At 53.5% G+C, this 17628-nt stretch overlaps 6 protein-coding genes across 6 annotated transcripts; 4 read left to right on the top strand and 2 right to left on the bottom strand.

Moving 5' to 3' along the window:
• Nucleotides 1-704: 704 nt before the first annotated feature.
• Nucleotides 705-3975, top strand: BDY24DRAFT_388819 (WD40 repeat domain-containing protein). The gene is made up of 14 exons (XM_076640431.1): nucleotides 705-813; nucleotides 928-1083; nucleotides 1163-1348; nucleotides 1440-1525; nucleotides 1595-1856; nucleotides 1933-2060; nucleotides 2145-2267; nucleotides 2341-2439; nucleotides 2504-2609; nucleotides 2675-3148; nucleotides 3209-3274; nucleotides 3338-3436; nucleotides 3536-3687; nucleotides 3799-3975. The coding sequence occupies exons 2-14, from the start codon at nucleotides 956-958 to the stop codon at nucleotides 3903-3905; spliced, it is 2016 nt and encodes a 671-aa protein (XP_076496692.1). The 5' UTR covers nucleotides 705-813; nucleotides 928-955; the 3' UTR covers nucleotides 3906-3975.
• Nucleotides 3976-4242: 267 nt separating this feature from the next.
• On the bottom strand, nucleotides 4243-7986 carry BDY24DRAFT_388815 (uncharacterized protein). Its single transcript, XM_076640430.1, has 15 exons — nucleotides 7693-7986; nucleotides 7321-7404; nucleotides 6941-7154; nucleotides 6803-6839; nucleotides 6619-6725; nucleotides 6528-6554; nucleotides 6223-6456; nucleotides 6069-6129; nucleotides 5915-5989; nucleotides 5495-5811; nucleotides 5311-5387; nucleotides 4999-5134; nucleotides 4904-4911; nucleotides 4795-4830; nucleotides 4243-4716 (listed from the first exon to the last, which is right to left on the bottom strand). The coding sequence occupies exons 1-15, from the start codon at nucleotides 7944-7946 to the stop codon at nucleotides 4629-4631; spliced, it is 1755 nt and encodes a 584-aa protein (XP_076496691.1). The 5' UTR covers nucleotides 7947-7986; the 3' UTR covers nucleotides 4243-4628.
• A 1531-nt stretch (nucleotides 7987-9517) lies between these two features.
• SPT10 (Spt10p) lies at nucleotides 9518-10689 on the bottom strand (the record flags this gene model as incomplete). The annotated part of the gene is made up of 6 exons (XM_076637402.1): nucleotides 9518-9603; nucleotides 9705-9761; nucleotides 9837-9874; nucleotides 9961-10059; nucleotides 10182-10416; nucleotides 10524-10689. The coding sequence occupies 6 exons, from the start codon at nucleotides 10687-10689 to the stop codon at nucleotides 9518-9520; spliced, it is 681 nt and encodes a 226-aa protein (XP_076496690.1).
• A 212-nt stretch (nucleotides 10690-10901) lies between these two features.
• RFC4 (replication factor C subunit 4) lies at nucleotides 10902-12810 on the top strand. The gene is made up of 8 exons (XM_076640429.1): nucleotides 10902-11138; nucleotides 11219-11330; nucleotides 11459-11565; nucleotides 11638-11739; nucleotides 11869-12064; nucleotides 12160-12452; nucleotides 12537-12570; nucleotides 12673-12810. The coding sequence occupies exons 1-8, from the start codon at nucleotides 11056-11058 to the stop codon at nucleotides 12787-12789; spliced, it is 1044 nt and encodes a 347-aa protein (XP_076496689.1). The 5' UTR covers nucleotides 10902-11055; the 3' UTR covers nucleotides 12790-12810.
• Nucleotides 12811-13094: 284 nt separating this feature from the next.
• On the top strand, nucleotides 13095-13790 carry NCE101 (Nce101p). Its single transcript, XM_076640428.1, has 2 exons — nucleotides 13095-13371; nucleotides 13454-13790. Exons 1-2 carry the CDS (start codon nucleotides 13167-13169, stop codon nucleotides 13684-13686), a joined length of 438 nt encoding a protein of 145 aa, XP_076496688.1. The 5' UTR covers nucleotides 13095-13166; the 3' UTR covers nucleotides 13687-13790.
• On the top strand, nucleotides 13791-17622 carry BDY24DRAFT_388810 (MBOAT, membrane-bound O-acyltransferase family-domain-containing protein). The gene is made up of 16 exons (XM_076640427.1): nucleotides 13791-13889; nucleotides 14208-14357; nucleotides 14455-14548; nucleotides 14650-14749; nucleotides 14858-15119; nucleotides 15218-15288; nucleotides 15373-15931; nucleotides 16027-16043; nucleotides 16179-16247; nucleotides 16331-16405; nucleotides 16511-16571; nucleotides 16639-16723; nucleotides 16791-16927; nucleotides 16999-17020; nucleotides 17108-17230; nucleotides 17404-17622. Exons 1-16 carry the CDS (start codon nucleotides 13879-13881, stop codon nucleotides 17413-17415), a joined length of 1848 nt encoding a protein of 615 aa, XP_076496687.1. The 5' UTR covers nucleotides 13791-13878; the 3' UTR covers nucleotides 17416-17622.
• The last annotated feature ends 6 nt before the right edge of the window (nucleotides 17623-17628 follow it).

Genomic DNA, 17628 nt, shown 5'->3' with positions numbered 1-17628 from the left:
GGAAGTTTTAGATGAGGGAAAGGGGTTGGTTTTGAGGAGTGAGGTGAGTCTTTGACGAAATGAGAAGAGGAAGGTGAAGGACGAAGCTGATGTTTTTGTTTTGGGACTGGACAGAACGACCTCTCGGTGTACAGCCTTGTGGCTTCCGATTTGGATGGAGTCGAAGCAGTAGGGGAAAGGAAGGGTGGTGTGGTGCTCTATCGGTTCGTCTTTCTTCGTTCCGTCTGACTCGAATCGAGTCGACGCGTCCTGACTTTCGTCTTCTCTTTCTCGACCCTCCAGGCTCGAAAAGTCCCTCACCATCAGCCTCTCCACCACCGACTCATCCGTTCTCTCGCCGATATCAACAGGAGGAACCTTCCTCGTCGATTCCTCACCCTCCGGACTCATCATCTCCCTCCTGCCTTCCGTCTCGTCCATCTCCCTTTCGGACATCATCATCATCGCTTCACCGCGGCCCTCAAGTTCGGCCACGGTCGTGCTATCAGCTGGGGATGAAGCTATTGATCAGATCTTTGTTGGAGATGGTACGTTCAATCCTGTTCCTCGGACGTTCTTCTACCTGAGGAGACAACGAACTGACGCGGCCTCGTTCTGGTTCCGTTCCTCAGATCAAGGTCGTCTCTCCCGACTCTCCATCACGTCCGTCCTTTCACCTTCCTCAGCATCAACACCCTCGACGGATGGCACCTCGGAAACTCGATCCCTCGAAGGATCCGTCACCTGTCTCGTTCGAGCGCACAATTCGAGGACGGGGACGAAGCATGTGGTGGGAGGAGCGGATGATGGGAGTGTTGGAGTTTGGGACGCTGAGTGAGTTCAATTTGATTCAAATCGAAGAGACAGTTGGTGTTCGAGAACAAAGGGGAGGGAAGAGAACAGGCGATCTGACTGGACGCGTCTTTGAACTTCGTTCGACAACTACAGCTCCCTCCTCCTTCAAGGTCGCTGGTCGATGTTCACTAGTCCCGTCATCTCCATTCATATGCTTTCTGAACGGACTGCTGGAAGGCTACGAGGATGCTTGCTTTGTGTTTCGGCAGAGGGAACGATCGGATTCGTTGTGCTCGACGGGTTGGAGCTGTGAGTTTTCTTCCCTCTCTTCTTCTCCCGCTCCTTTCCTCTAACTCACTCTTCCTCCCATCTTCTTCGCTCGTCACAGCCTCTACCTCATCCCCGGAACTCGAGCTCCCCTCTCCAAGATCTACATCGGCGACGAGGAGAGCATCCTGTTAATGTACGAGAACGAGCAGGCGAGGCTGTGGGATCTGAGGAGTCAGGAGTTGAGGAGATCGATGGCTGGTGGCCAGGCGAAGGAGTTGATTGAGAGGGGAGGTTGGATGGAAGTGTGAGTTCGTCGATTTCGAGAGAGGGGGCGGAGAAGAGGGAGGGCTGTAGCTGACTTCGTTCGACGCTGCTCTCGTGTTTGGGTTTGGCAGATGCATCGACTCTCGTTTGGATCAAACCTCGCTGGATACAGTTTCTTCGCTTCCTCAAGTTGTCACTTCTGCTTCGGTCGACGCAGGTTCGTCGTTCCGCTTCTTTCCTCTCCCTCCCGAACGAAGAACTGACACCCCGCCGGTCGTTTCCTCAGCTCTCACTATCCTCCTCGACATTCGAGCTCTACATACCCTCCTCGCCCCCGACGCTAAGATCCGACCTCCCATCGTCGAAGAACCAGCGCTTTTGCTCGAGGACGTCGCAACTCCAGCTCCCGTCAAGACGCTTCGACCTCTCGTTCCTCTTCTCTCGGCTTTGGTCACGTGGGGACTAGACAAGGAGATGGATACGAGGTGTGAAGAGGGACTGGGGCTGGTGAGGCGGAGAGACGGGAGTGTTCGAGTCGGGTTGAGAGGGTGAGTTCAACCTCTGTTTTGAGACGCGTCGACCGTTCGGACTGATCTGATCCTTCCTTCGTTTGTGTTCCCACAGAGCCGACGGTTCAGTCACCATCTCAAGGGAGGACGATCCTTTCCGAGTCTGGAAGACCTCCCCTGCTCACACAGGGTTCAGATCTCTCGCAATCGTCAGCATTCTTCAGATGTACCTTTCGGTCGACAGTGAGTCTCGTCTCCTCTTCGTTTTTCCTCTTCTTTTTGATTATGTCTTCTCTCTTGTTAAATTTCCTTCTCCTGTTCTTTCAGCCTACGAGGCAGCAGCCAGCGAAGTCATCTCATTCTACGCCGCTCGACTCCAGGACACGGTCGGGGAGGGATTCCAGGTCGCAACTCTCGCTTTTTACGCGGAGTACTGGCTTCACTCGTCGGGTGAGTCTTTCCATTTCCTTCCTTCGGCGTCGAGAGTCGTCCTGACTCTTCACCTCTTGATGCCTTATTTCAGTCGAGATCCAACAAGCAGCTCGAGTTCTCTTTGGATCCGTACTCGCTCAAACTCCCGACGAGGAGATCCTCGCCGTCGTCGAACGATGTCAACACGAGCGTGAGTCTTCTTCTCTTTGTTTCGATTGAACCCATGTCTGACGAGCCTCTTTCCTTTGCTGCAGTCCCTTGCTGCCAACCAGACGGACTCAAGAACAGCGAGGTCGCCGCTCGAGCTCTCGTTCTCGTCGGACAGATCGCCGTCGAGAATTACTCTCTCTTCCCTCCTGCGTGAGCTCTTCGCATCTCCTATCTCTACTCAACCTCAACTGACTTCTCTTGCTTCGTCTCCTCAGTCTCCTCAAAGACGTCTCCACCTCCATCACCTTCTACCTTCACGACGACGACTCCCCTTACCGTCAACTAGCCATCGACCTCTGCTCGTCCGGCTTCCAAATCTGGCAGCACTACATCGACGCCATGGAAATCCTTCGGTCCCTCTTCCGTCTGGCAACCCAAAAGGCTCCCTTCGGTCACAGCTCCTCCTTAGCAGCTCAAGCTCGTCACGCTACTCTCCAAATCGCCAGCTCCAACACTCCCCTCTTCATGACCACCCTCGCCTTCGATATCCTCAACGCTTCGACGCCGGCTCAGAGGAACGCGACGATGAAGCTGGTAGCCTTCATGGCCAAGAGGAGACCGCTGGTGCTGTACTCGAGTTTGGCTAGGATTGCAGAGGCGGTGGTGAAGAGTTTGGATCCGAACGTGTCCGTTTTGAGGGACGCGGTTCAGCAGACGGCGACGGTGATTCTGGATTCGTTGGTCTCGACGTGAGTCTCTTTTTTTCTTCGCCTTCTTCTTCCGGTACTAATTCGACCTCTTCTTTCCAGATTCCCGTCCATCGACTTCCACGGGAAGTCTCAACGACTCGCAGTCGGAACTCACGAAGGAGCAGTGTGAGTCCGACTTCCCTTCCTTTTCTCGAACGTCGCTGACCTCTTCCTCCCTTCCGTCTACAGAATCCTCTACGATCTCAAGACTGCCACTCGTCTGTTCGTTCTCGAAGGTCACAAGCACAAGATCACGGCTTGCAGCTTTTCGCCGGACGGTCGTCGAGTGTTCGTTCCTTTCCTTTCTGTTTCCGTCGTCCTTTCTTTCGTCTCGGCTTTTCCTCTCTCTCTACTGACTCCTTCTCTTTTTATCTTCGAATCTCTCAGAGTCACCGTCTCCCTCGACGAGAGCAAAGTCGTCGTCTGGAAGGTCGGAATGTCGTTCGGATCGCTCTTCAACGTTGGAACTCCTCCTCGTCAAGGAGGGCCCAAACCCGGAGATCCTTACAAGACCTATGACTTTAACATCGGAGACGAAGGTGAGCTTCTGTCCTCCATCTCGGCGTTCATCTCGAAGGAAGAGGAGGAAGAGAAACGGGCGATGAAACTGACTCGACGCGTCCCTCTCTTTCCTTTCTTCGTTCGATCAGGAAACATGACGACGGCCGCTTCGCTCGAGTGGGTCAAGTTCGAGTGGCCGGGAGAGAGATCTGCGAGGTTGAGGATTAGGGAGACGGCTTTGACGTTTGCTACGTAGATCTTGTAGAGCAGAGAGAGAGCGGAGTAACGATATTTCATGACTGTTCGTATCGTACCAGGTACGGGGTTATTGGGTCGGCTCACCGAAGGTCTTGAAGATCAAATCAATGCTGCCAACGAGATCTCCTTGCTTGAGGAGAAGCTGGACGAGGCAAGTCCCGGTCCCGTTCGTCGTCGTTTCCATTCATCCGTTGGACTTACAGCTGCAACATTCTTACGGTCTTCTTGTTCTTGAATCCAGATCAAAAAGATTCTCGAATGATCTCTGACATCTTTGAGAGGACACCAGGAGGAACGGAAAGGGACAAGGAGGACGTCGAAGTGGGCGGTTCGAGTCGACGCGTCGAACGACGAAAAAGCATGCAAGAAGACCCATCGATCGAAGACGAAGAGAAAGCGAGAGAGCGGGCAAGAAAGACGAGGGAAAGAAAGACGTAATGCAACAACGAGTAAAAAGCTAAGCAACGAGGGGAAATGCAGGGGTGGTGGTGGTGCAGGACGAGGGACGACGACACGAGCGTCGAACGAGAGTGGAGGGGATCAAAGTCGAAAAGAGACGAGCTTCCTAATAAAACAGAGGAGGAGTTACGAGACACGAAACGAGAAGGAAAAGCATGAAAAGAAGCAAACAAAAGCGTGTGCGACGGGGCATGGGGTGTGCGAGTAAACGAGGGAAGAGACGAGAAGGGAAGGTGAAGAGAGAGCGCGTCGAGCTGCTTTCCTACTTCTTCCTTCGGTTCCTTCCGTTCGAGTTGTTGGAGTGGTAGTCGGCCTTGACCATGGGAAGAGGAGTTCCGTTGTGTTCAGGGCTGGAAAGAAGACGAGACGAAGGCCAGCGTTAGAGCGGGAGGCGAGAACGAGAGGCGGGAGAGGAAGAAGAAACGTACAACCAGCAGCTCTCTCCGAAGGTGCAGGAGTCACCTCTGTGGACGAAAAAGGAAGACTAGTGTCAGCGATGATCTTGGCAGCCGAGAGGAGCGAGGAGACAGAACGCACCGAGGACACTGCGAGGAAAGGAGAAGCGAAACGCGTCGTCGGTCAGCTTGAACGATCCTTGGTTCGGACGGAAGATAAGGACGAGAAAGGCTCACCTCGTGACTATAAATGCAGTCGTTGTTGTCCTTCTTGCACTTTCCCCACTTGTAGTTGGGGCAGCACATCTCCTTAGCGAGCTTCGAAACAGCCGAGATTTCGGTTCGAGAGAGTTCGTATCCGTGGCCGAAGATGCTGGGTGCAAAAGTCGAGCGTGTGACGAGCGAGTTAGGTCGGAGAAAGAGAGAGGGAGGAGAAGAGGGAGAGAAAAAGAGAAAAAGAGGAGGAAAGAAGGGACGAGAACGTCAGTCGGAGTATTTGAGGACTGTTTCCGCTCCTCCCTCTCTCACTCCCATGTATCTTCAACGTACCAGGTATCGGGCTGTCCACATCCATCGGGACTGAGGTAAGTCATGTGGCAAGGTCGAGGATCCAAGCTCTTGACGACCTGGGAGGTAAGAAGATGGAAACGACGCGTCAGTATTGCGTTTAAGTCTCATCCCCTTCGTCCTCTCAGCGAGTTTCGAAGCTCCTCGAGCGGAGAAATCCACTCACAAGGTAAGCCTGATCCATCTCGGTTCCGCCTCCCTTTCCTCCTCCTCCCCGTCCACCTCGTCCTGATCCACCTCTCTCCCTCTTCTTATCAGCAGGGGGAGGATCCTCCTTCTTGACCTTCTTGACCTTCTCTCCGGTTCGCATGATCGTCCACATCTCGCTGTCGACGACTTGGAGGTTCTTGGAAAGAAGCGAAGGGGGAGCAGAGGCGTTTCGAGTTGGAACGGGGACGGCGGAGGGAAGAGCGGCGAGTCGAGTCGAGGGAGATTGGGCGGGAGTAGGGAGAGGAATGACGACTGCTGAAGTTGAAGGTTGAGCTGAATCAAGATAAAGAGGAGAAATAAGAACCGGTCAGCTCAAAGTCGACGAGAAGAGCAAGAATAGGAAGAAAGAGAGACGCGACGAGGAAAGGAAACGCACCGGCTCGAGCCTTTCGTCGTTCCCGTAGACGTTTGCCAGTCATCTCGGTAGAGAAAGCATCGGGAATGACGATAACTGGAGGAAGCAGACGTAAAGAGAAGTGAATCGATCAGCTTCGATCGATGGAAGGTGAGAGGAGGGAAGGAAAGCTCACTCTGATCCTCGAAGGGCCAAAGAGCATGATCCAATCCTTCAGTCTCGGTTCGGACGTTGACCTGAAAGATTGAGGTTGGAAAGGGAGTCGAGAAAGACGCGTTAGTTCGACAGAATACTCGACGAGGAAGAAAAAGCGGATGGATTGGACGAACGACGAAGACCTTGTCTCCAGCGGAAGCGAGGACGGGCTCGTAAGTTCCATCATTGGGTCCTCCGAGGATGACCATCTTGCAGAGATCCTGTCCAGCGAAGAAGTTGACGTATTCCTTGACTTTGAACTCGGCCTTGCCAGGAGGGACGTCGACGACGGTGAAGAGGTTGGACGCGTGATCTGCGACTCCGAGACAGAAGTCGTCAAAGACTTTTCCGAAGGGAATGACACCAGACTGAATGAGATCGAGAAAAGGGTCAGATACGTCTCGAGAGGCGAAGAGAGAGGAGGGAAGGTGGGACGAACAGCGACGAGTTGCTCTCCGAGCTCGAACTGGAGACGAGAAGAGTCAGCGAATCGTCTCGAATGAGAAACGAAGGAACGAAAGCGAGCTCACCCTAGAAATAACGAGGAAACCGAGACAGATGATGTCGCTCTCCTGACCAGCCATAGCCATAGCCATCTCTCTCAAACCAGTGAAGAGGATCTCGGCTGCCTTGAGACCTGCGGGAGAGCGAGGAAAGGGAAGGTTATCAGCGAGACTGACACAAGAAGGGGACGAGGAGCGAGATGAAACTGACCTCCTCGCTTTCCTTGCTTGAGAAGAGTCTCGGAGAGCTGTACAAACAAAAACGAACAGAAGAGGTCAGCATCGTGCTCGACTCGAGCTCCTCTCTCCATCCTCCTTCGCTGAAATCCCAATAAAAAGAGCGACTGACCATGAGAGCTTCTCCGTCAATGACGATAGTAGTGAAAGGGGATCCTCCCGATGAATGATCTCCAGCCGAAGTGGTGCTCTCTCCTTCGACGCTGAGATGAGTGGTGGGAGGTGAGGGACTTCCAGGTTGATGGAAAGGAACGAGCTGCTCCTGCTGGTGACGTTGAGGTGCGGCGGCGGTGGATTCTTGAAGAGCAGTGAGCTGGGTTCGGAGACTGCATGGTGCCAAGGGGAAAGAAGTCGGGAAAGAAGGAGGGGAAGGAAGGAAGGAGAAGGAGGGAGGACGTCAGGATCGGTTGAGCTCAAGGAATCAAGGTTCGTTTCTTCGAAGGGAGGAACGAGAGAAGAGGTGGGAAGAAGACGATGAAACTGAAGACTCACAGAGTTCTCTCCTTGTCTACGCTGAGGTAGCTCTCCTTCCAGAGTCTCACTTCTCGTTGGAGACGGTCGATGGCATCCGATTGACTGAGAGGGAGCAAGGGGAGAGGAGTCGGAAGAAGGAGGGAGGAGAAGGTCAGCTCAGCTTTCATGCTCTCGGTTGCTCTTCTCGTCTTCACCGCATCTTCCCTTCGAGCAGGAGGACTGGAAGCAGTGGCAGCGATGCCTCTGAGCTCCTCATAGAAGCCAAAAAAGACATGCATGCACGGGAAGAAGGAGGTGGCGAACCCTTCTCTGGCCACCGACCTTCCTCCCTTCTCCTTCTCCTCCCCCTCTCTTGGATCGCCACTCAAACGAAGAAACGAGCAGACTCACGCTAATCCGTCTCCTTCCATCTTTTCAAACAAACTATCCATCCCTTTCCTCAATCCTTCAAACATGATCCTGTCCTCTTCACTTCTTCTCCCTCCCCCTTCTCCTTCGTCCGAGCTTTGATGTTGAGCTTGAAGGCTCTGCCCGTTTTGTGGCTGTTGATGGTCGTGGTGACCGAGAGCGGAAGTGGTAGACGAGTTGCTGGCCGTCAAGAGAGGAGCCGGGGGAGGTGGAAGGGAGGGGAAGAAGGAACTCATGGTCTCTGGCGAAGGAGATGGTCTTCGGAAGGCAAGAAGGTGAAAGGGAGGAGGAGAAAGAGAGGAGAAGGAAGGACGGGTTTCTGAGGTCCGCCCTGGTTCGGGAGCAGTTTTTCAGAATTGTTTTCAGGGTATAGCCTTAAGTTTTCTATGCAGCTTTAGGATCGCTAGTTAGGAGCAAGATATCTGGACGGAATCGAAGGACGAACTTGAAGGGAGAAACGAACACGTCGCTTCAAGCTTCTCTCCCGCACTGATGAGCGTAAATACCAGTAACACACGCGGTCGTAATTACCTCGTGCAAGAGATTATGCCTAGGAAGAAGTGAGACGTAGGCGTCAGGTCGTGAAGAAAGGGAAGGGGAAAGACGACGCGTCGACTCAAAATTACTTACCTGAGCGTCCGTCGTCTCCCTCTTCCCCTCCTCGTTGTTGTCGATCCGAGAGTCCAAGAGCTCATCCCACGATTCCCTTAATCTGGATGAGGGGGGACAGACAAAGAAGCGGGCGCTGTTAGCGAACGAGAATGAGAACGAGAACGAGAACGCTCGAGACGCGGGCTTAGGACCCACACGGTCGATCTTCTCCTGGAGGGAAGCGTTGTCATCAACGGATCTCTCAAGCTGACTCTTGAGGTCAACAGCCTGAGGGGGAAATCGTCGAGAAGAAAAGGAGTCATGCGAGCGAATTGACGTCGCGTCGCTCCAAAACACCTCGACAAAGGGTCCATCACTCACTCTTCTCTCCAGCTCCTCGTATCCAACCTTTCTCCTGATGATTACATCCAAGCATCTTTCTATCTCGGCAGTCCTGACCTCCTCGTCATGCAGCATCGACGTTGAAATCGAAAAGAAACGACGTGCAGTCAAACGATTCTCCTCCGACCTCTCCTCCACCTCTGATACGACCACCAATCCTAAAGCTTCATCACACAGCTTGGACACATTTATCTTGAGCGAGGATAGGCTTAGACGAGATCCTAACAAAAAGAAGAGAAGGGAGAAGAGGAGTCAGACGCGACTCGTTTGCCCTCCTCCGCTTTCTCGTTCAGACGAAACCTTCCTCGACGTTCAAGTCCGCTTCAAGTGAGCTGAAAGCACGTCATCACTATGGGACAATCGTATCTCATTCTACAACGCCGTGTCTGACGTTTTTACATCTTCCCTCCTCGACTTGCGAGACGCGTCGTCGTGCTGACTCTCCTTTGATCTTACTCTCCGTTGAAACAGCACGAGGGAAGATACGCCCACCAAGGAACTCACGTCGCATCTTTTGCTGAGGTACCCTACAACGATCCCGAAGCTGCTTAGAGACGAGTCGTTGGGACTGGACAGCCTTGAGGATTTCGAGTCGCGAAACGGTCCTGGAGGGTACCAGGCTTTTTAGGAGGATCCAGCCGCGTCTCCTTACGGCTATACTTGTGGATCGTCTTCTCTCGCTTTCGACAGACTGATGCAGCCTCGCTGAAGAGACGGGAAACAGAAGAATAGGTGGGTCTTTCGACCCGCACGCGTCTTTCTCGTTCCCTCTCCCTTTTTGTCCTTGACGCAAACCCATTTCGATAAATAATCCCTACTCAAACTTCTTGTAAAATAAAATGGCATCTACGTACTCCTCTCCAGTACCGTCGGCTTTCTTGAGGAGACCTGCTTCGGGGACTGCGAAGAGAACGACGGAGGGGAACGAAACGAAGGGGGTCAGCGAGAGAGAGGCAGAGGTAAAGAGGAAAGTAGGGAGAGAAGGGTTGAAAAGAACGTACTAAGACCAGCTCGAGTGAAGCCCAGAGAGTCCCAGATCCGGACAGAGGCGAGGTTGTCTGGGGGAGGGCGAAGGAGAGGAGTCAGGGAGAGAAGAGGACGCGATGAGAGGGATAGAGAGAGGAAGAACGAACTGGTGTAGACGAGGTTGAAGACAGAGGCACGGTATCCCCTGCGAGGGAGAAGGGATCAAGAGGGAGTGTAAGCTTATCGGAAGGAGGAGAAAGAGGGAACGAGACGAGACGAGAAGAGACGAACAGTTTCGGACCGTAAACGAGATAACTCCTTCCCAACCCATGTCCGATCCTCAGTCCTCGAAGATGAGGGTTCACCATGAATCCTGCGTTGCAGTTGTGTCTGTCAGATCGAACAGAAAAGCGTGTCAGGAGAGAGGAACAGGAAAGAGAGAGAGAGAGGGAGAGACGTGGCAGGAGAGAGGAAGAGGAAAGAGAGACAGAGAGAGAGAAAATTGCACGAACGATGAGCGGCCCGGGTAGTTTGGCTTTACGTAGAAGAACCCTCCCAAGCAATTCTTCCAGTCCCTCCCACTCCTCATCTCCTCCAAGCTGACCTCCTGCATGTCAGCGATCTCCCCTTCCTCCTCCGTCTCATCCGCCCCCGATACCAGCCCTACGATGACGGTTCCTCCCGAGAAGAAGTAGGAGGTGAAAGTGTCGAGGGTTGTGGGTGGGAGCTGAGGGTAGGTCATTCCCTCTGCGAGAAGAGCGGAGAGAGAGAGAACAAGAAGAGGGAAGGAGACCGAGGTGAGCTTGAGCTTGCTCGACGAGGAAGCGATGAGCTCTCAGTGTGAGTATACTGACTGTTAATCTCGCCGTCAAAGATCTCCCACATAGTCTCCCTGAGCTCTTGAGGTGTGGATTCGAGCGTGAGAGGGAAGGTGGTGAGGGTCTTCTGTTTCTGAAGGTTGAAGGAGAGGACGGGGAGGTCGCCGAGTTGAAGAGGCGCTGAGATAGCTCCGTAGGCCATGGTTGTAGGAGTTGCTACCGGTGACGAGTAGTAGGAGGTGGTGAGGAAGTGAGAGAGAAGAGCGATGAAGAGAGAGAAAACGACGGTCGTGGTTGAAGGTAAGAAGGGGATCATAGCTAGCCGCGGACTCAGAGAGAGTCGAAGTCGGGCTGACCTTCGAGGGTCGAGTTAGCCCTCTGCAAGTTGCTACAAACTTCCATGATTTCCAGAGTCACGAAGATCGAGATGGAGCGCGCCCGTTTTGATCTCGCAGAAGCCGAATAAAAAAATCACCCTCGAAAACCAGCCTCCGAAGCTCTTGTCGCGTCCCCTCTCCTTCGATTCGAACGCGCTCCTCCTGCTCCCTCCCCTCAACCGCATCTCGCCATGGCGTCCTCTTCCTCTTCCGTAAAACCCATGACCGTATTTGGGAAGACAGCAGCAGCAGCAGAGTCGTATGAGCTTCCTTGGTCAGTTTGTATCTATACCGTTGCGAGCAGGAGGTGATCAAAAGCTGACCTTTCCAATCTCCTTCCCTTCCTCCATTCAGGGTGGAGAAGTACCGTCCCAAACTGCTCGGGGAGATCGTAGGAAACGAGGATACGATCGATAGACTCAAGGTTATCGCAGAGGATGGAAACATGCCTCACATCATCATCTCGGTGAGTCTTCAAGACGAAGAAGAAGGCAGGGAAGGAGAAGGAGGAGTTGAGCTCGACCTCGCTCCTCGCTCCACCTTTCGACAAGAGAGCTCACTCGTCCTCTTCTTTTCACTTCGCTTCGTAAATAGGGAATGCCTGGTATCGGAAAGACGACGAGTATCCACTGCCTCGCTCACGCTCTTCTCGGAGATGCCTACAAGGAGGGGGTGTTGGAGTTGAACGCTTCGGACGAGAGGTCAGTTTCCCTTCCTCCCTTCCCTTTCGTTCTTCAGGTCCAAGCTGACCCGAGCTCGGTTTGCAAACGTAGAGGAATCGACGTTGTGAGGAACAAGATCAAGATGTTTGCTCAGAAGAAGGTCACCTTGCCTGCTGGACGACACAAGATCGTGATTCTCGACGAGGCAGACAGGTTCGTCCCTTCCTCTCCTCTCCTCCCCCCTCCTCTCCTTCCACCGCTTGCTCTCCCTTGTCGGACTCTCTCCGTTTCTTCTTATCGAGTGCTCAAGCTAAACTGTCTTCCCGTCCCTCCGTCTATCAGCATGACCGGTGGAGCTCAACAAGCCCTTCGACGAACGATGGAGATCTACTCGAACACGACTCGATTCGCCTTCGCCTGCAACATGTCGAACAAGATCATCGAACCCATCCAATCTCGATGTGCCATCCTTCGTTACGCTAGGCTCTCAGACGGAGAAGTTCTCAAGAGGTTGCTCGAGGTGTGCAACTTTGAGGATGTACGTTTGCTTCCTCTCCTTTCGTTCTCTCCTCGTCGCGTCGCCTCGACCCTGGTTCCGATACTGACTTCTTCCTCGTTCCTTCCTTCGTTCAGGTCAAGTTCACCGACGACGGACTCTCCTCTCTCATCTTCACCTCGGAAGGAGACATGCGACAAGCTCTCAACAACCTCCAATCCACCCACTCTGGTTTCGGAATCATCACCACCGAGAACGTCTTCAAGGTCTGCGATCAACCTCATCCTATCGTCGTTCAGAAGATGATTCGATGCTGTGCGAAGGGAGACGTGACGGGGGCGTTAGAGTGCTTGGAAGGACTGTGGGAGGAAGGATACGCGGCGGTCGATATCGTGACGACGGTTTTCAGGGTGGTGAAGGTGTTTGACGAGTGAGTCTCTCTCTCTCGACGCTTTGCTCGATCGATGTTTGACGAGTACTGATGCTTTCCGTCGTGCTTTTTTTTCATCGCCAGGTTGACGGAGTTCACGAAGCTGGAGTTCATCAAGGTCAGCTCAGCTCTCCTTCGTTCCTCTTCTTTCCTTTCCCACACTTTCCTCGTCGTCCGAAATTGACGCATTCCCTCTTCTTCTCATCTCTCTATTCCTCAGGAGATCGGCTGGACGCACATGCGAATCCTCGAGGGAGTCGGGACCCTCGTTCAGCTCGGAGGGTTGATCAGTCGCTTGTGCAAGCAGTCGATGAGCGACGACGATTTCAAGATCTGATGAACGGTGCATACCTCTCTATATCTGGTCTAGCTGCGAGTCTCAGCTCGATAGGGAAGAACGAGAAGAGGATCGGACGCCTTCGAATCGGGGGGACGACGCGACGCTCGCTTTCCGAATCGGCAACCCGCCTGATTTCAAGACGAGGATTCCATCGATCCATCCGCTCAGCGGATCCAAGTGAGTTAATTGATTCGGTCAACGGAGCAAAGAGGCTGGCTGAAAGGACGGGGAAGGGCAAAAGAGAGAAGGGAGCGAGCGAGCGAGCTCAGCATCGACTTCGTTCCCTCCGACCAGCTTTTCTTCGCTAGAAGATCAACTTGTTGAGCTGAGAAGGCCGCTTGTCGAAATAAGTGAAGCATCTCTTTTCGAACGAGATGGTAAATTTCCGTCCCTGGAAATCAGGGGGGATGAACTTGAGCTCGAGCTCACTTCTCCTCCCTTCCCTCCAACCAAACTCCTCCTTCGCCAACGTAAACCAGCCAACTCAACCCGACCCTTCCACTCTCCTACTCCTTCCCTTCTCGATGACCACCCACATTCTCGGCAAGACCTTAGACCCCTTCCTAGGCATAGCCACAGGTTCGCTTCTTCCCTCTCTCTCTCTCTCTCTCTCCCTCCCTTCCTCCCTCCAAGCTCACCTCGTCTGTCTTTTCTCCTCCAGGCTGCCTCGCCTTCTGGCTCAACGAACACAACGATCAAACTGCTCCTCCACGCGGTTATTCCCTCTACGAACTGCTGGACTGGAGGTTCCCTAGGGAGGCGAGGCAGAAGGCCATGGGAGCCGTTCTGCCCACACTGCCGAAACGAGATTCGAAGGAGGACGAAGTCAACATGGAGCAAGGGCTGGCAGATATGCTCAAGGAGGCTGGGTACGAGGAGAGGAAGAGCAAGTAGGCGCAGAGGGGTTTCATTTGTAGGGGTATCTTTGTTGTAACGATGAGCTTTTGAGGAACGGAAACGAAGGCCAGGACGAGGAAGGAAAGGCCCACCAGCTCTCAACTCGTAACTTCCACCATCTCTGCTTCCACTTTTCTTCTCTCGCTGAGTTACACTCGACATCAAGCGCATCGTAGTGAACTCTCGGATATGGGATCAAAGTGAGTTTGAATCTCGCCTGAGGAAGAGAGCTGAAGGGAAGAAGCGAGGAGGAACGAGCTCAGGGAAGGAAGGGAAGCGAGAGGACACCTCTTTTGAGGCCCTCCTTCCGTACGAGCCTCTGTTCTCAGTTGAGAAATCTCTCGCAAGGCTCGACCTCTTCTTCACGCGTATCGAATCCATGTCAATTCTGTGGAGAAAAATCACGTAGGAAGGACGAGGAGGTCATCCTCTTTTGGCCAACGTCATCACCTCCTCCTCCGTCCCTCCCTTTTCCGTCAAGCTTCACTGACTTCTCGCTCTCCCTCTGGCCTCTCTAGAAAATCAACCAAGAAGGGAGAAGCCTTCTCTCGTCCTACGGAAGAGATCATCACCATCGCCGACTTCGACAAGGCTTCCCAGATCCCTGCTGAGCCAGAGTTGAGCGTCAACGGAGACGAAGCTGCTCAGACTTCGATCTCGGAAGCTAGGTGAGCTCTCTCTTCGTTTGTTTGCTCATGTCGAGATACGGAGCTGATTTACACGTATTCCCTTCGCTGTGGGCTACATGACTTGCGTTCCTGTTAGAATCCTGACGGGAGGAAGCACAATCTTGACCGACGAAGGAACGCTTCGAATCCGACCTTTCAAACCGTCTGGATCAAGAGGACTCAAGGCTCTTGTGAGTTCAGATTTCACGACAGTCTAGCAGAGTCATCAATCAGTTCGATGAGATGTTCGCTGACGTTATTCTACTTTTCTGGACTCGGTGATGTCGCTCAGATCTCCTTCACCCCTCGTACCTCTCATTTCGACCTTCACAACGCGTCCTCTCAGTCAGATCCTTTCCGAGGCTTCTATTCTCTCTTCTGGATTGGTCTCTGTAAGCTCGAGCTTCCCTTTCTTCATCTTCGGGGACGCTTCTATTGCTGGACTCTTTTTGAGGACTAACGTCCCCTCCCTCCCTCTCTCCGCTCTCCACGTCTCCCAGTCCTCTTCGCTCTCCAAACCATCATCCGTTACTACCAGGAAACAGGCTACGTCTTTTCGGGAGCCTTCGCGACTCTCATCACAGGAGACGCTCTCGAGCTTGCGATCAGCGACGGCGTCATGGTCGGATCGAGCTATCTCTGCGTTCCTTTCGTCATGGCCCTCGAGCGAGGCTACTTCCGCTACTACTGGACTGGACTGGCCATTCAGCATGTCGGGCAGTTGCTTTACCTTGCGATTACCGTGATCTGGGTGTTCAACAAGTGAGTTTGTGAGCTCTGAGGAGGGTTCTCGAGGCAGCCGACGAACGGGAGGCAGCCTTCTTACTGAGCGACTCCTTCTTCTTGTCGTCTTCGGACAGGTCGTGGTACTGGGTTCAAGGAGGCTTCCTCGTGCTGCACTGCCTGTCGATGCTGATGAAGATCCACAGCTGTGAGTTTGGTTTCGACTCGCTCCGTCGCGTCGTCAATTCTCTTCTTTCTCGGCGAGCTCATCCCTCCCTTTCCTCTTTCTTAGACATCGCGTTCAACGGTCAACTCTCCGACGTCCGTCTCTCCCTCCTCAGAACCGAATCCTCCCTCTCCAACCTCCTCGCCTCCCGCCCAGGAGGTCCCTCCCTCGCCCTCGCCGAAGCCAAAAAGGTCGAGCTCGAACACGAACAGGAGCAAGCCCAACTCAAAGCCGAAGCTCTCGCTCTCGCTACGCCAGATCATGCCACTCCAACAACCGAGAAAACAACCCCTCCACTCTCCTCCTCCGACCTTCGTCAACGCCTCGTTTCAGCTCACGCCAAACTCTCCTCCTCCTCTTCCCTCACCTCCAACCCCACCTCCAGCACCTCCTCTCCTCCCTCCGAACCAGCAGTAGCGGAACCGAGGAGACCTAGTACCCTCACCTTCCACCCTTCGCATCAAATCGGAGATCTTGCAAGCAACATCGATGCGATGAGAATCGAACTCACTAGTACGGGAGCTAAGCAGGTCGTTTGGCCGAAGAACGTTTCGTTTTGGAACTTCTCGGATTATCTTCTGATTCCCACTCTGTGCTACGAGCTGGAGTATCCGAGGACGAACAAGTGAGTCGGTTTCTCGACCTCGACGACGTGTTGACGAGAGATCGCAGCGAGGTCGGCCGCTAACCCCCTTCCCGCTTTGTGGGTCTCTCGCTCAGACTTCGTCCCGTGTATAGTGAGTTACTCGGAGCCTCTCAGATCTACTCGAACGATGCTCTGCCCTCAGGTTCAGAAGGGAAGACCTCGTTAGTCGTCGCTGAACTGACCTTCGCTCTCGCCTCTTCCCTCCCTTATCTCGTCGCCTCGACAGTCTTGGAGAAGATTCTCGCTACGATGGGAACCTTCAGTCTGATTATCGGAGTGACTGAGCACTACATCAGTGAGTAGTTCGACGCGTCGGTTGTCGTTCGAAGATCCCTGATTCCTGGCTCCCTTCGACGCGTCGTCTTCTTCTCCCACCAGTCCCTCGTCTCCCCGAGGAGGGAGATTCCTTCATCGTAGCGTTTATTAACCTAGCTCTGCCCATGATGATCAACTGTGAGTCTGAATCACGGATCCTGGACGTCAGTTGACGAGCGAGCGACTCCACCCTCCCTCTTCCCTCGTTCGGATCTGACCTGTACCTTCCGATCTCCTCAACAGATATCCTCATCTTCTACTTCATCTTCGAATGTGTCTGCAACGGATTCGCTGAGCTCACCTAGTCAGCCTACCCTCTCTTTCGCATTCCGAGGCTCGATCTGACGCGTCTCCTTCTTCCTCGACGACAGTTTCGCCGATCGAGAGTTCTACGGAGCTTGGTGGAACGCCACGAGCTGGGATATCTTTGCGAGGGAGTGGAACAAGCCCGTTCACGTGAGTGCTTTTCCAGCATCAACTTGGAACGAAGGGAAGACCGAGCTGACTCGCTTTCTCCTTCCAGACCTTCCTCCTTCGACACGTCTACTCCTCGACGCTCGAGACGGGGAAAGTCTCTCGAACGTCCGCTTCCTTCCTCACCTTCCTTCTCTCAGCGCTTTGCCACGAGCTGGTGATGTGTGTGGTGAGCAAGAAGATTCGGTGAGTTCTGAGAAGGCGTCCAAAACCGAATCATCGACTGATCTCCTTTCCTTCCTCCTCTTTTCCCATAGACCGTATCTCTTCCTCCTTCAGGTTCGCTCTTCATCTTCCTCCTTCTTTATCTTCCGCCATCTCCCTCGCTCGCTGATCGTTGCTTCTCGCCTTTCGATCCCCTCTCAGATGGCTCAACTGCCTCTCATCGCGCTCGGTCGCCTCCCCTTCGTCAAGCAGAACCAAGCGCTAGGAAACGTGGTGTTCTGGTTGGGTCTGATGTCTGGTTTCCCTCTGCTCGCTATCGCCTACGTGAGTCCCCCGCTTCGGCTTCTTCTGTCAACTTCCCTTTCATTGCGACGCGTCAAAAAAAAAGGCGGGGAAGGGAAGGGGACGCGTCGAGCGGATTCGCTGACCCGATTTGGTTTTTCTTTGCTGCCCTCTTCGCGTGTGTTCGGACGCGTCTGTCCGAATGGCTCTCTTAGCTCATGTATTGAAGATCTCTTCGCGTTACACACACCCCATCTTTTTTCTCATCTCTCTTTGTCGTTTCCCTCTCTGTATCAGTATCAGCACTCTTCTCGGATCTCTTGCTCTTGCTCTTGTTTCGCTCTCGTCTCTCCTCGCTGGTTCTGCATTTTTTTTTCTCTCTCTCTACTTTACGCGTCTTTTGCCCTTTGATCGAACCCTCTCTCTCTGAGAAAGGAAAG

The sequence above is a fragment of the Mrakia frigida genome, assembly GCF_051309035.1.
Source record: "Mrakia frigida strain ATCC 22029 unplaced genomic scaffold BDY24scaffold_15, whole genome shotgun sequence".
NCBI lineage: Eukaryota > Fungi > Basidiomycota > Tremellomycetes > Cystofilobasidiales > Mrakiaceae > Mrakia > Mrakia frigida.
This window is presented reverse-complemented; position numbering and strand designations above follow the sequence as displayed.

Bases quoted from the DNA above. Each gene is read 5' to 3' on its own strand.
- BDY24DRAFT_388819 (XM_076640431.1), top strand. From the start codon at position 956: ATGTTCACTAGTCCCGTCATCTCCATTCATATGCTTTCTGAACGGACT. The intron at 2,440-2,503 runs GTGAGTCTTCTT...CCTTTGCTGCAG, and splicing joins CGAACGATGTCAACACGAGC to TCCCTTGCTGCCAACCAGAC. The intron at 3,437-3,535 runs GTTCGTTCCTTT...CGAATCTCTCAG, and splicing joins TCGCCGGACGGTCGTCGAGT to AGTCACCGTCTCCCTCGACG.
- NCE101 (XM_076640428.1), top strand. From the start codon at position 13,167: ATGGTAAATTTCCGTCCCTGGAAATCAGGGGGGATGAACTTGAGCTCG. The intron at 13,372-13,453 runs GTTCGCTTCTTC...TTTCTCCTCCAG, and splicing joins CTTCCTAGGCATAGCCACAG to GCTGCCTCGCCTTCTGGCTC.
- RFC4 (XM_076640429.1), top strand. From the start codon at position 11,056: ATGGCGTCCTCTTCCTCTTCCGTAAAACCCATGACCGTATTTGGGAAG. The intron at 11,740-11,868 runs GTTCGTCCCTTC...TCCGTCTATCAG, and splicing joins ATTCTCGACGAGGCAGACAG to CATGACCGGTGGAGCTCAAC. The intron at 12,065-12,159 runs GTACGTTTGCTT...TCCTTCGTTCAG, and splicing joins AGGTGTGCAACTTTGAGGAT to GTCAAGTTCACCGACGACGG.
- BDY24DRAFT_388815 (XM_076640430.1), bottom strand. From the start codon at position 7,946: ATGAGTTCCTTCTTCCCCTCCCTTCCACCTCCCCCGGCTCCTCTCTTG. The intron at 5,990-6,068 runs GTGAGCTTTCCT...TGCTTCCTCCAG, and splicing joins TTGGCCCTTCGAGGATCAGA to TTATCGTCATTCCCGATGCT. The intron at 5,812-5,914 runs GTGCGTTTCCTT...ATCTTGATTCAG, and splicing joins ACGACGAAAGGCTCGAGCCG to CTCAACCTTCAACTTCAGCA.
- BDY24DRAFT_388810 (XM_076640427.1), top strand. The intron at 15,120-15,217 runs GTGAGTTTGTGA...GTCTTCGGACAG, and splicing joins GTGATCTGGGTGTTCAACAA to GTCGTGGTACTGGGTTCAAG. The intron at 16,572-16,638 runs GTCAGCCTACCC...CCTCGACGACAG, and splicing joins GGATTCGCTGAGCTCACCTA to TTTCGCCGATCGAGAGTTCT.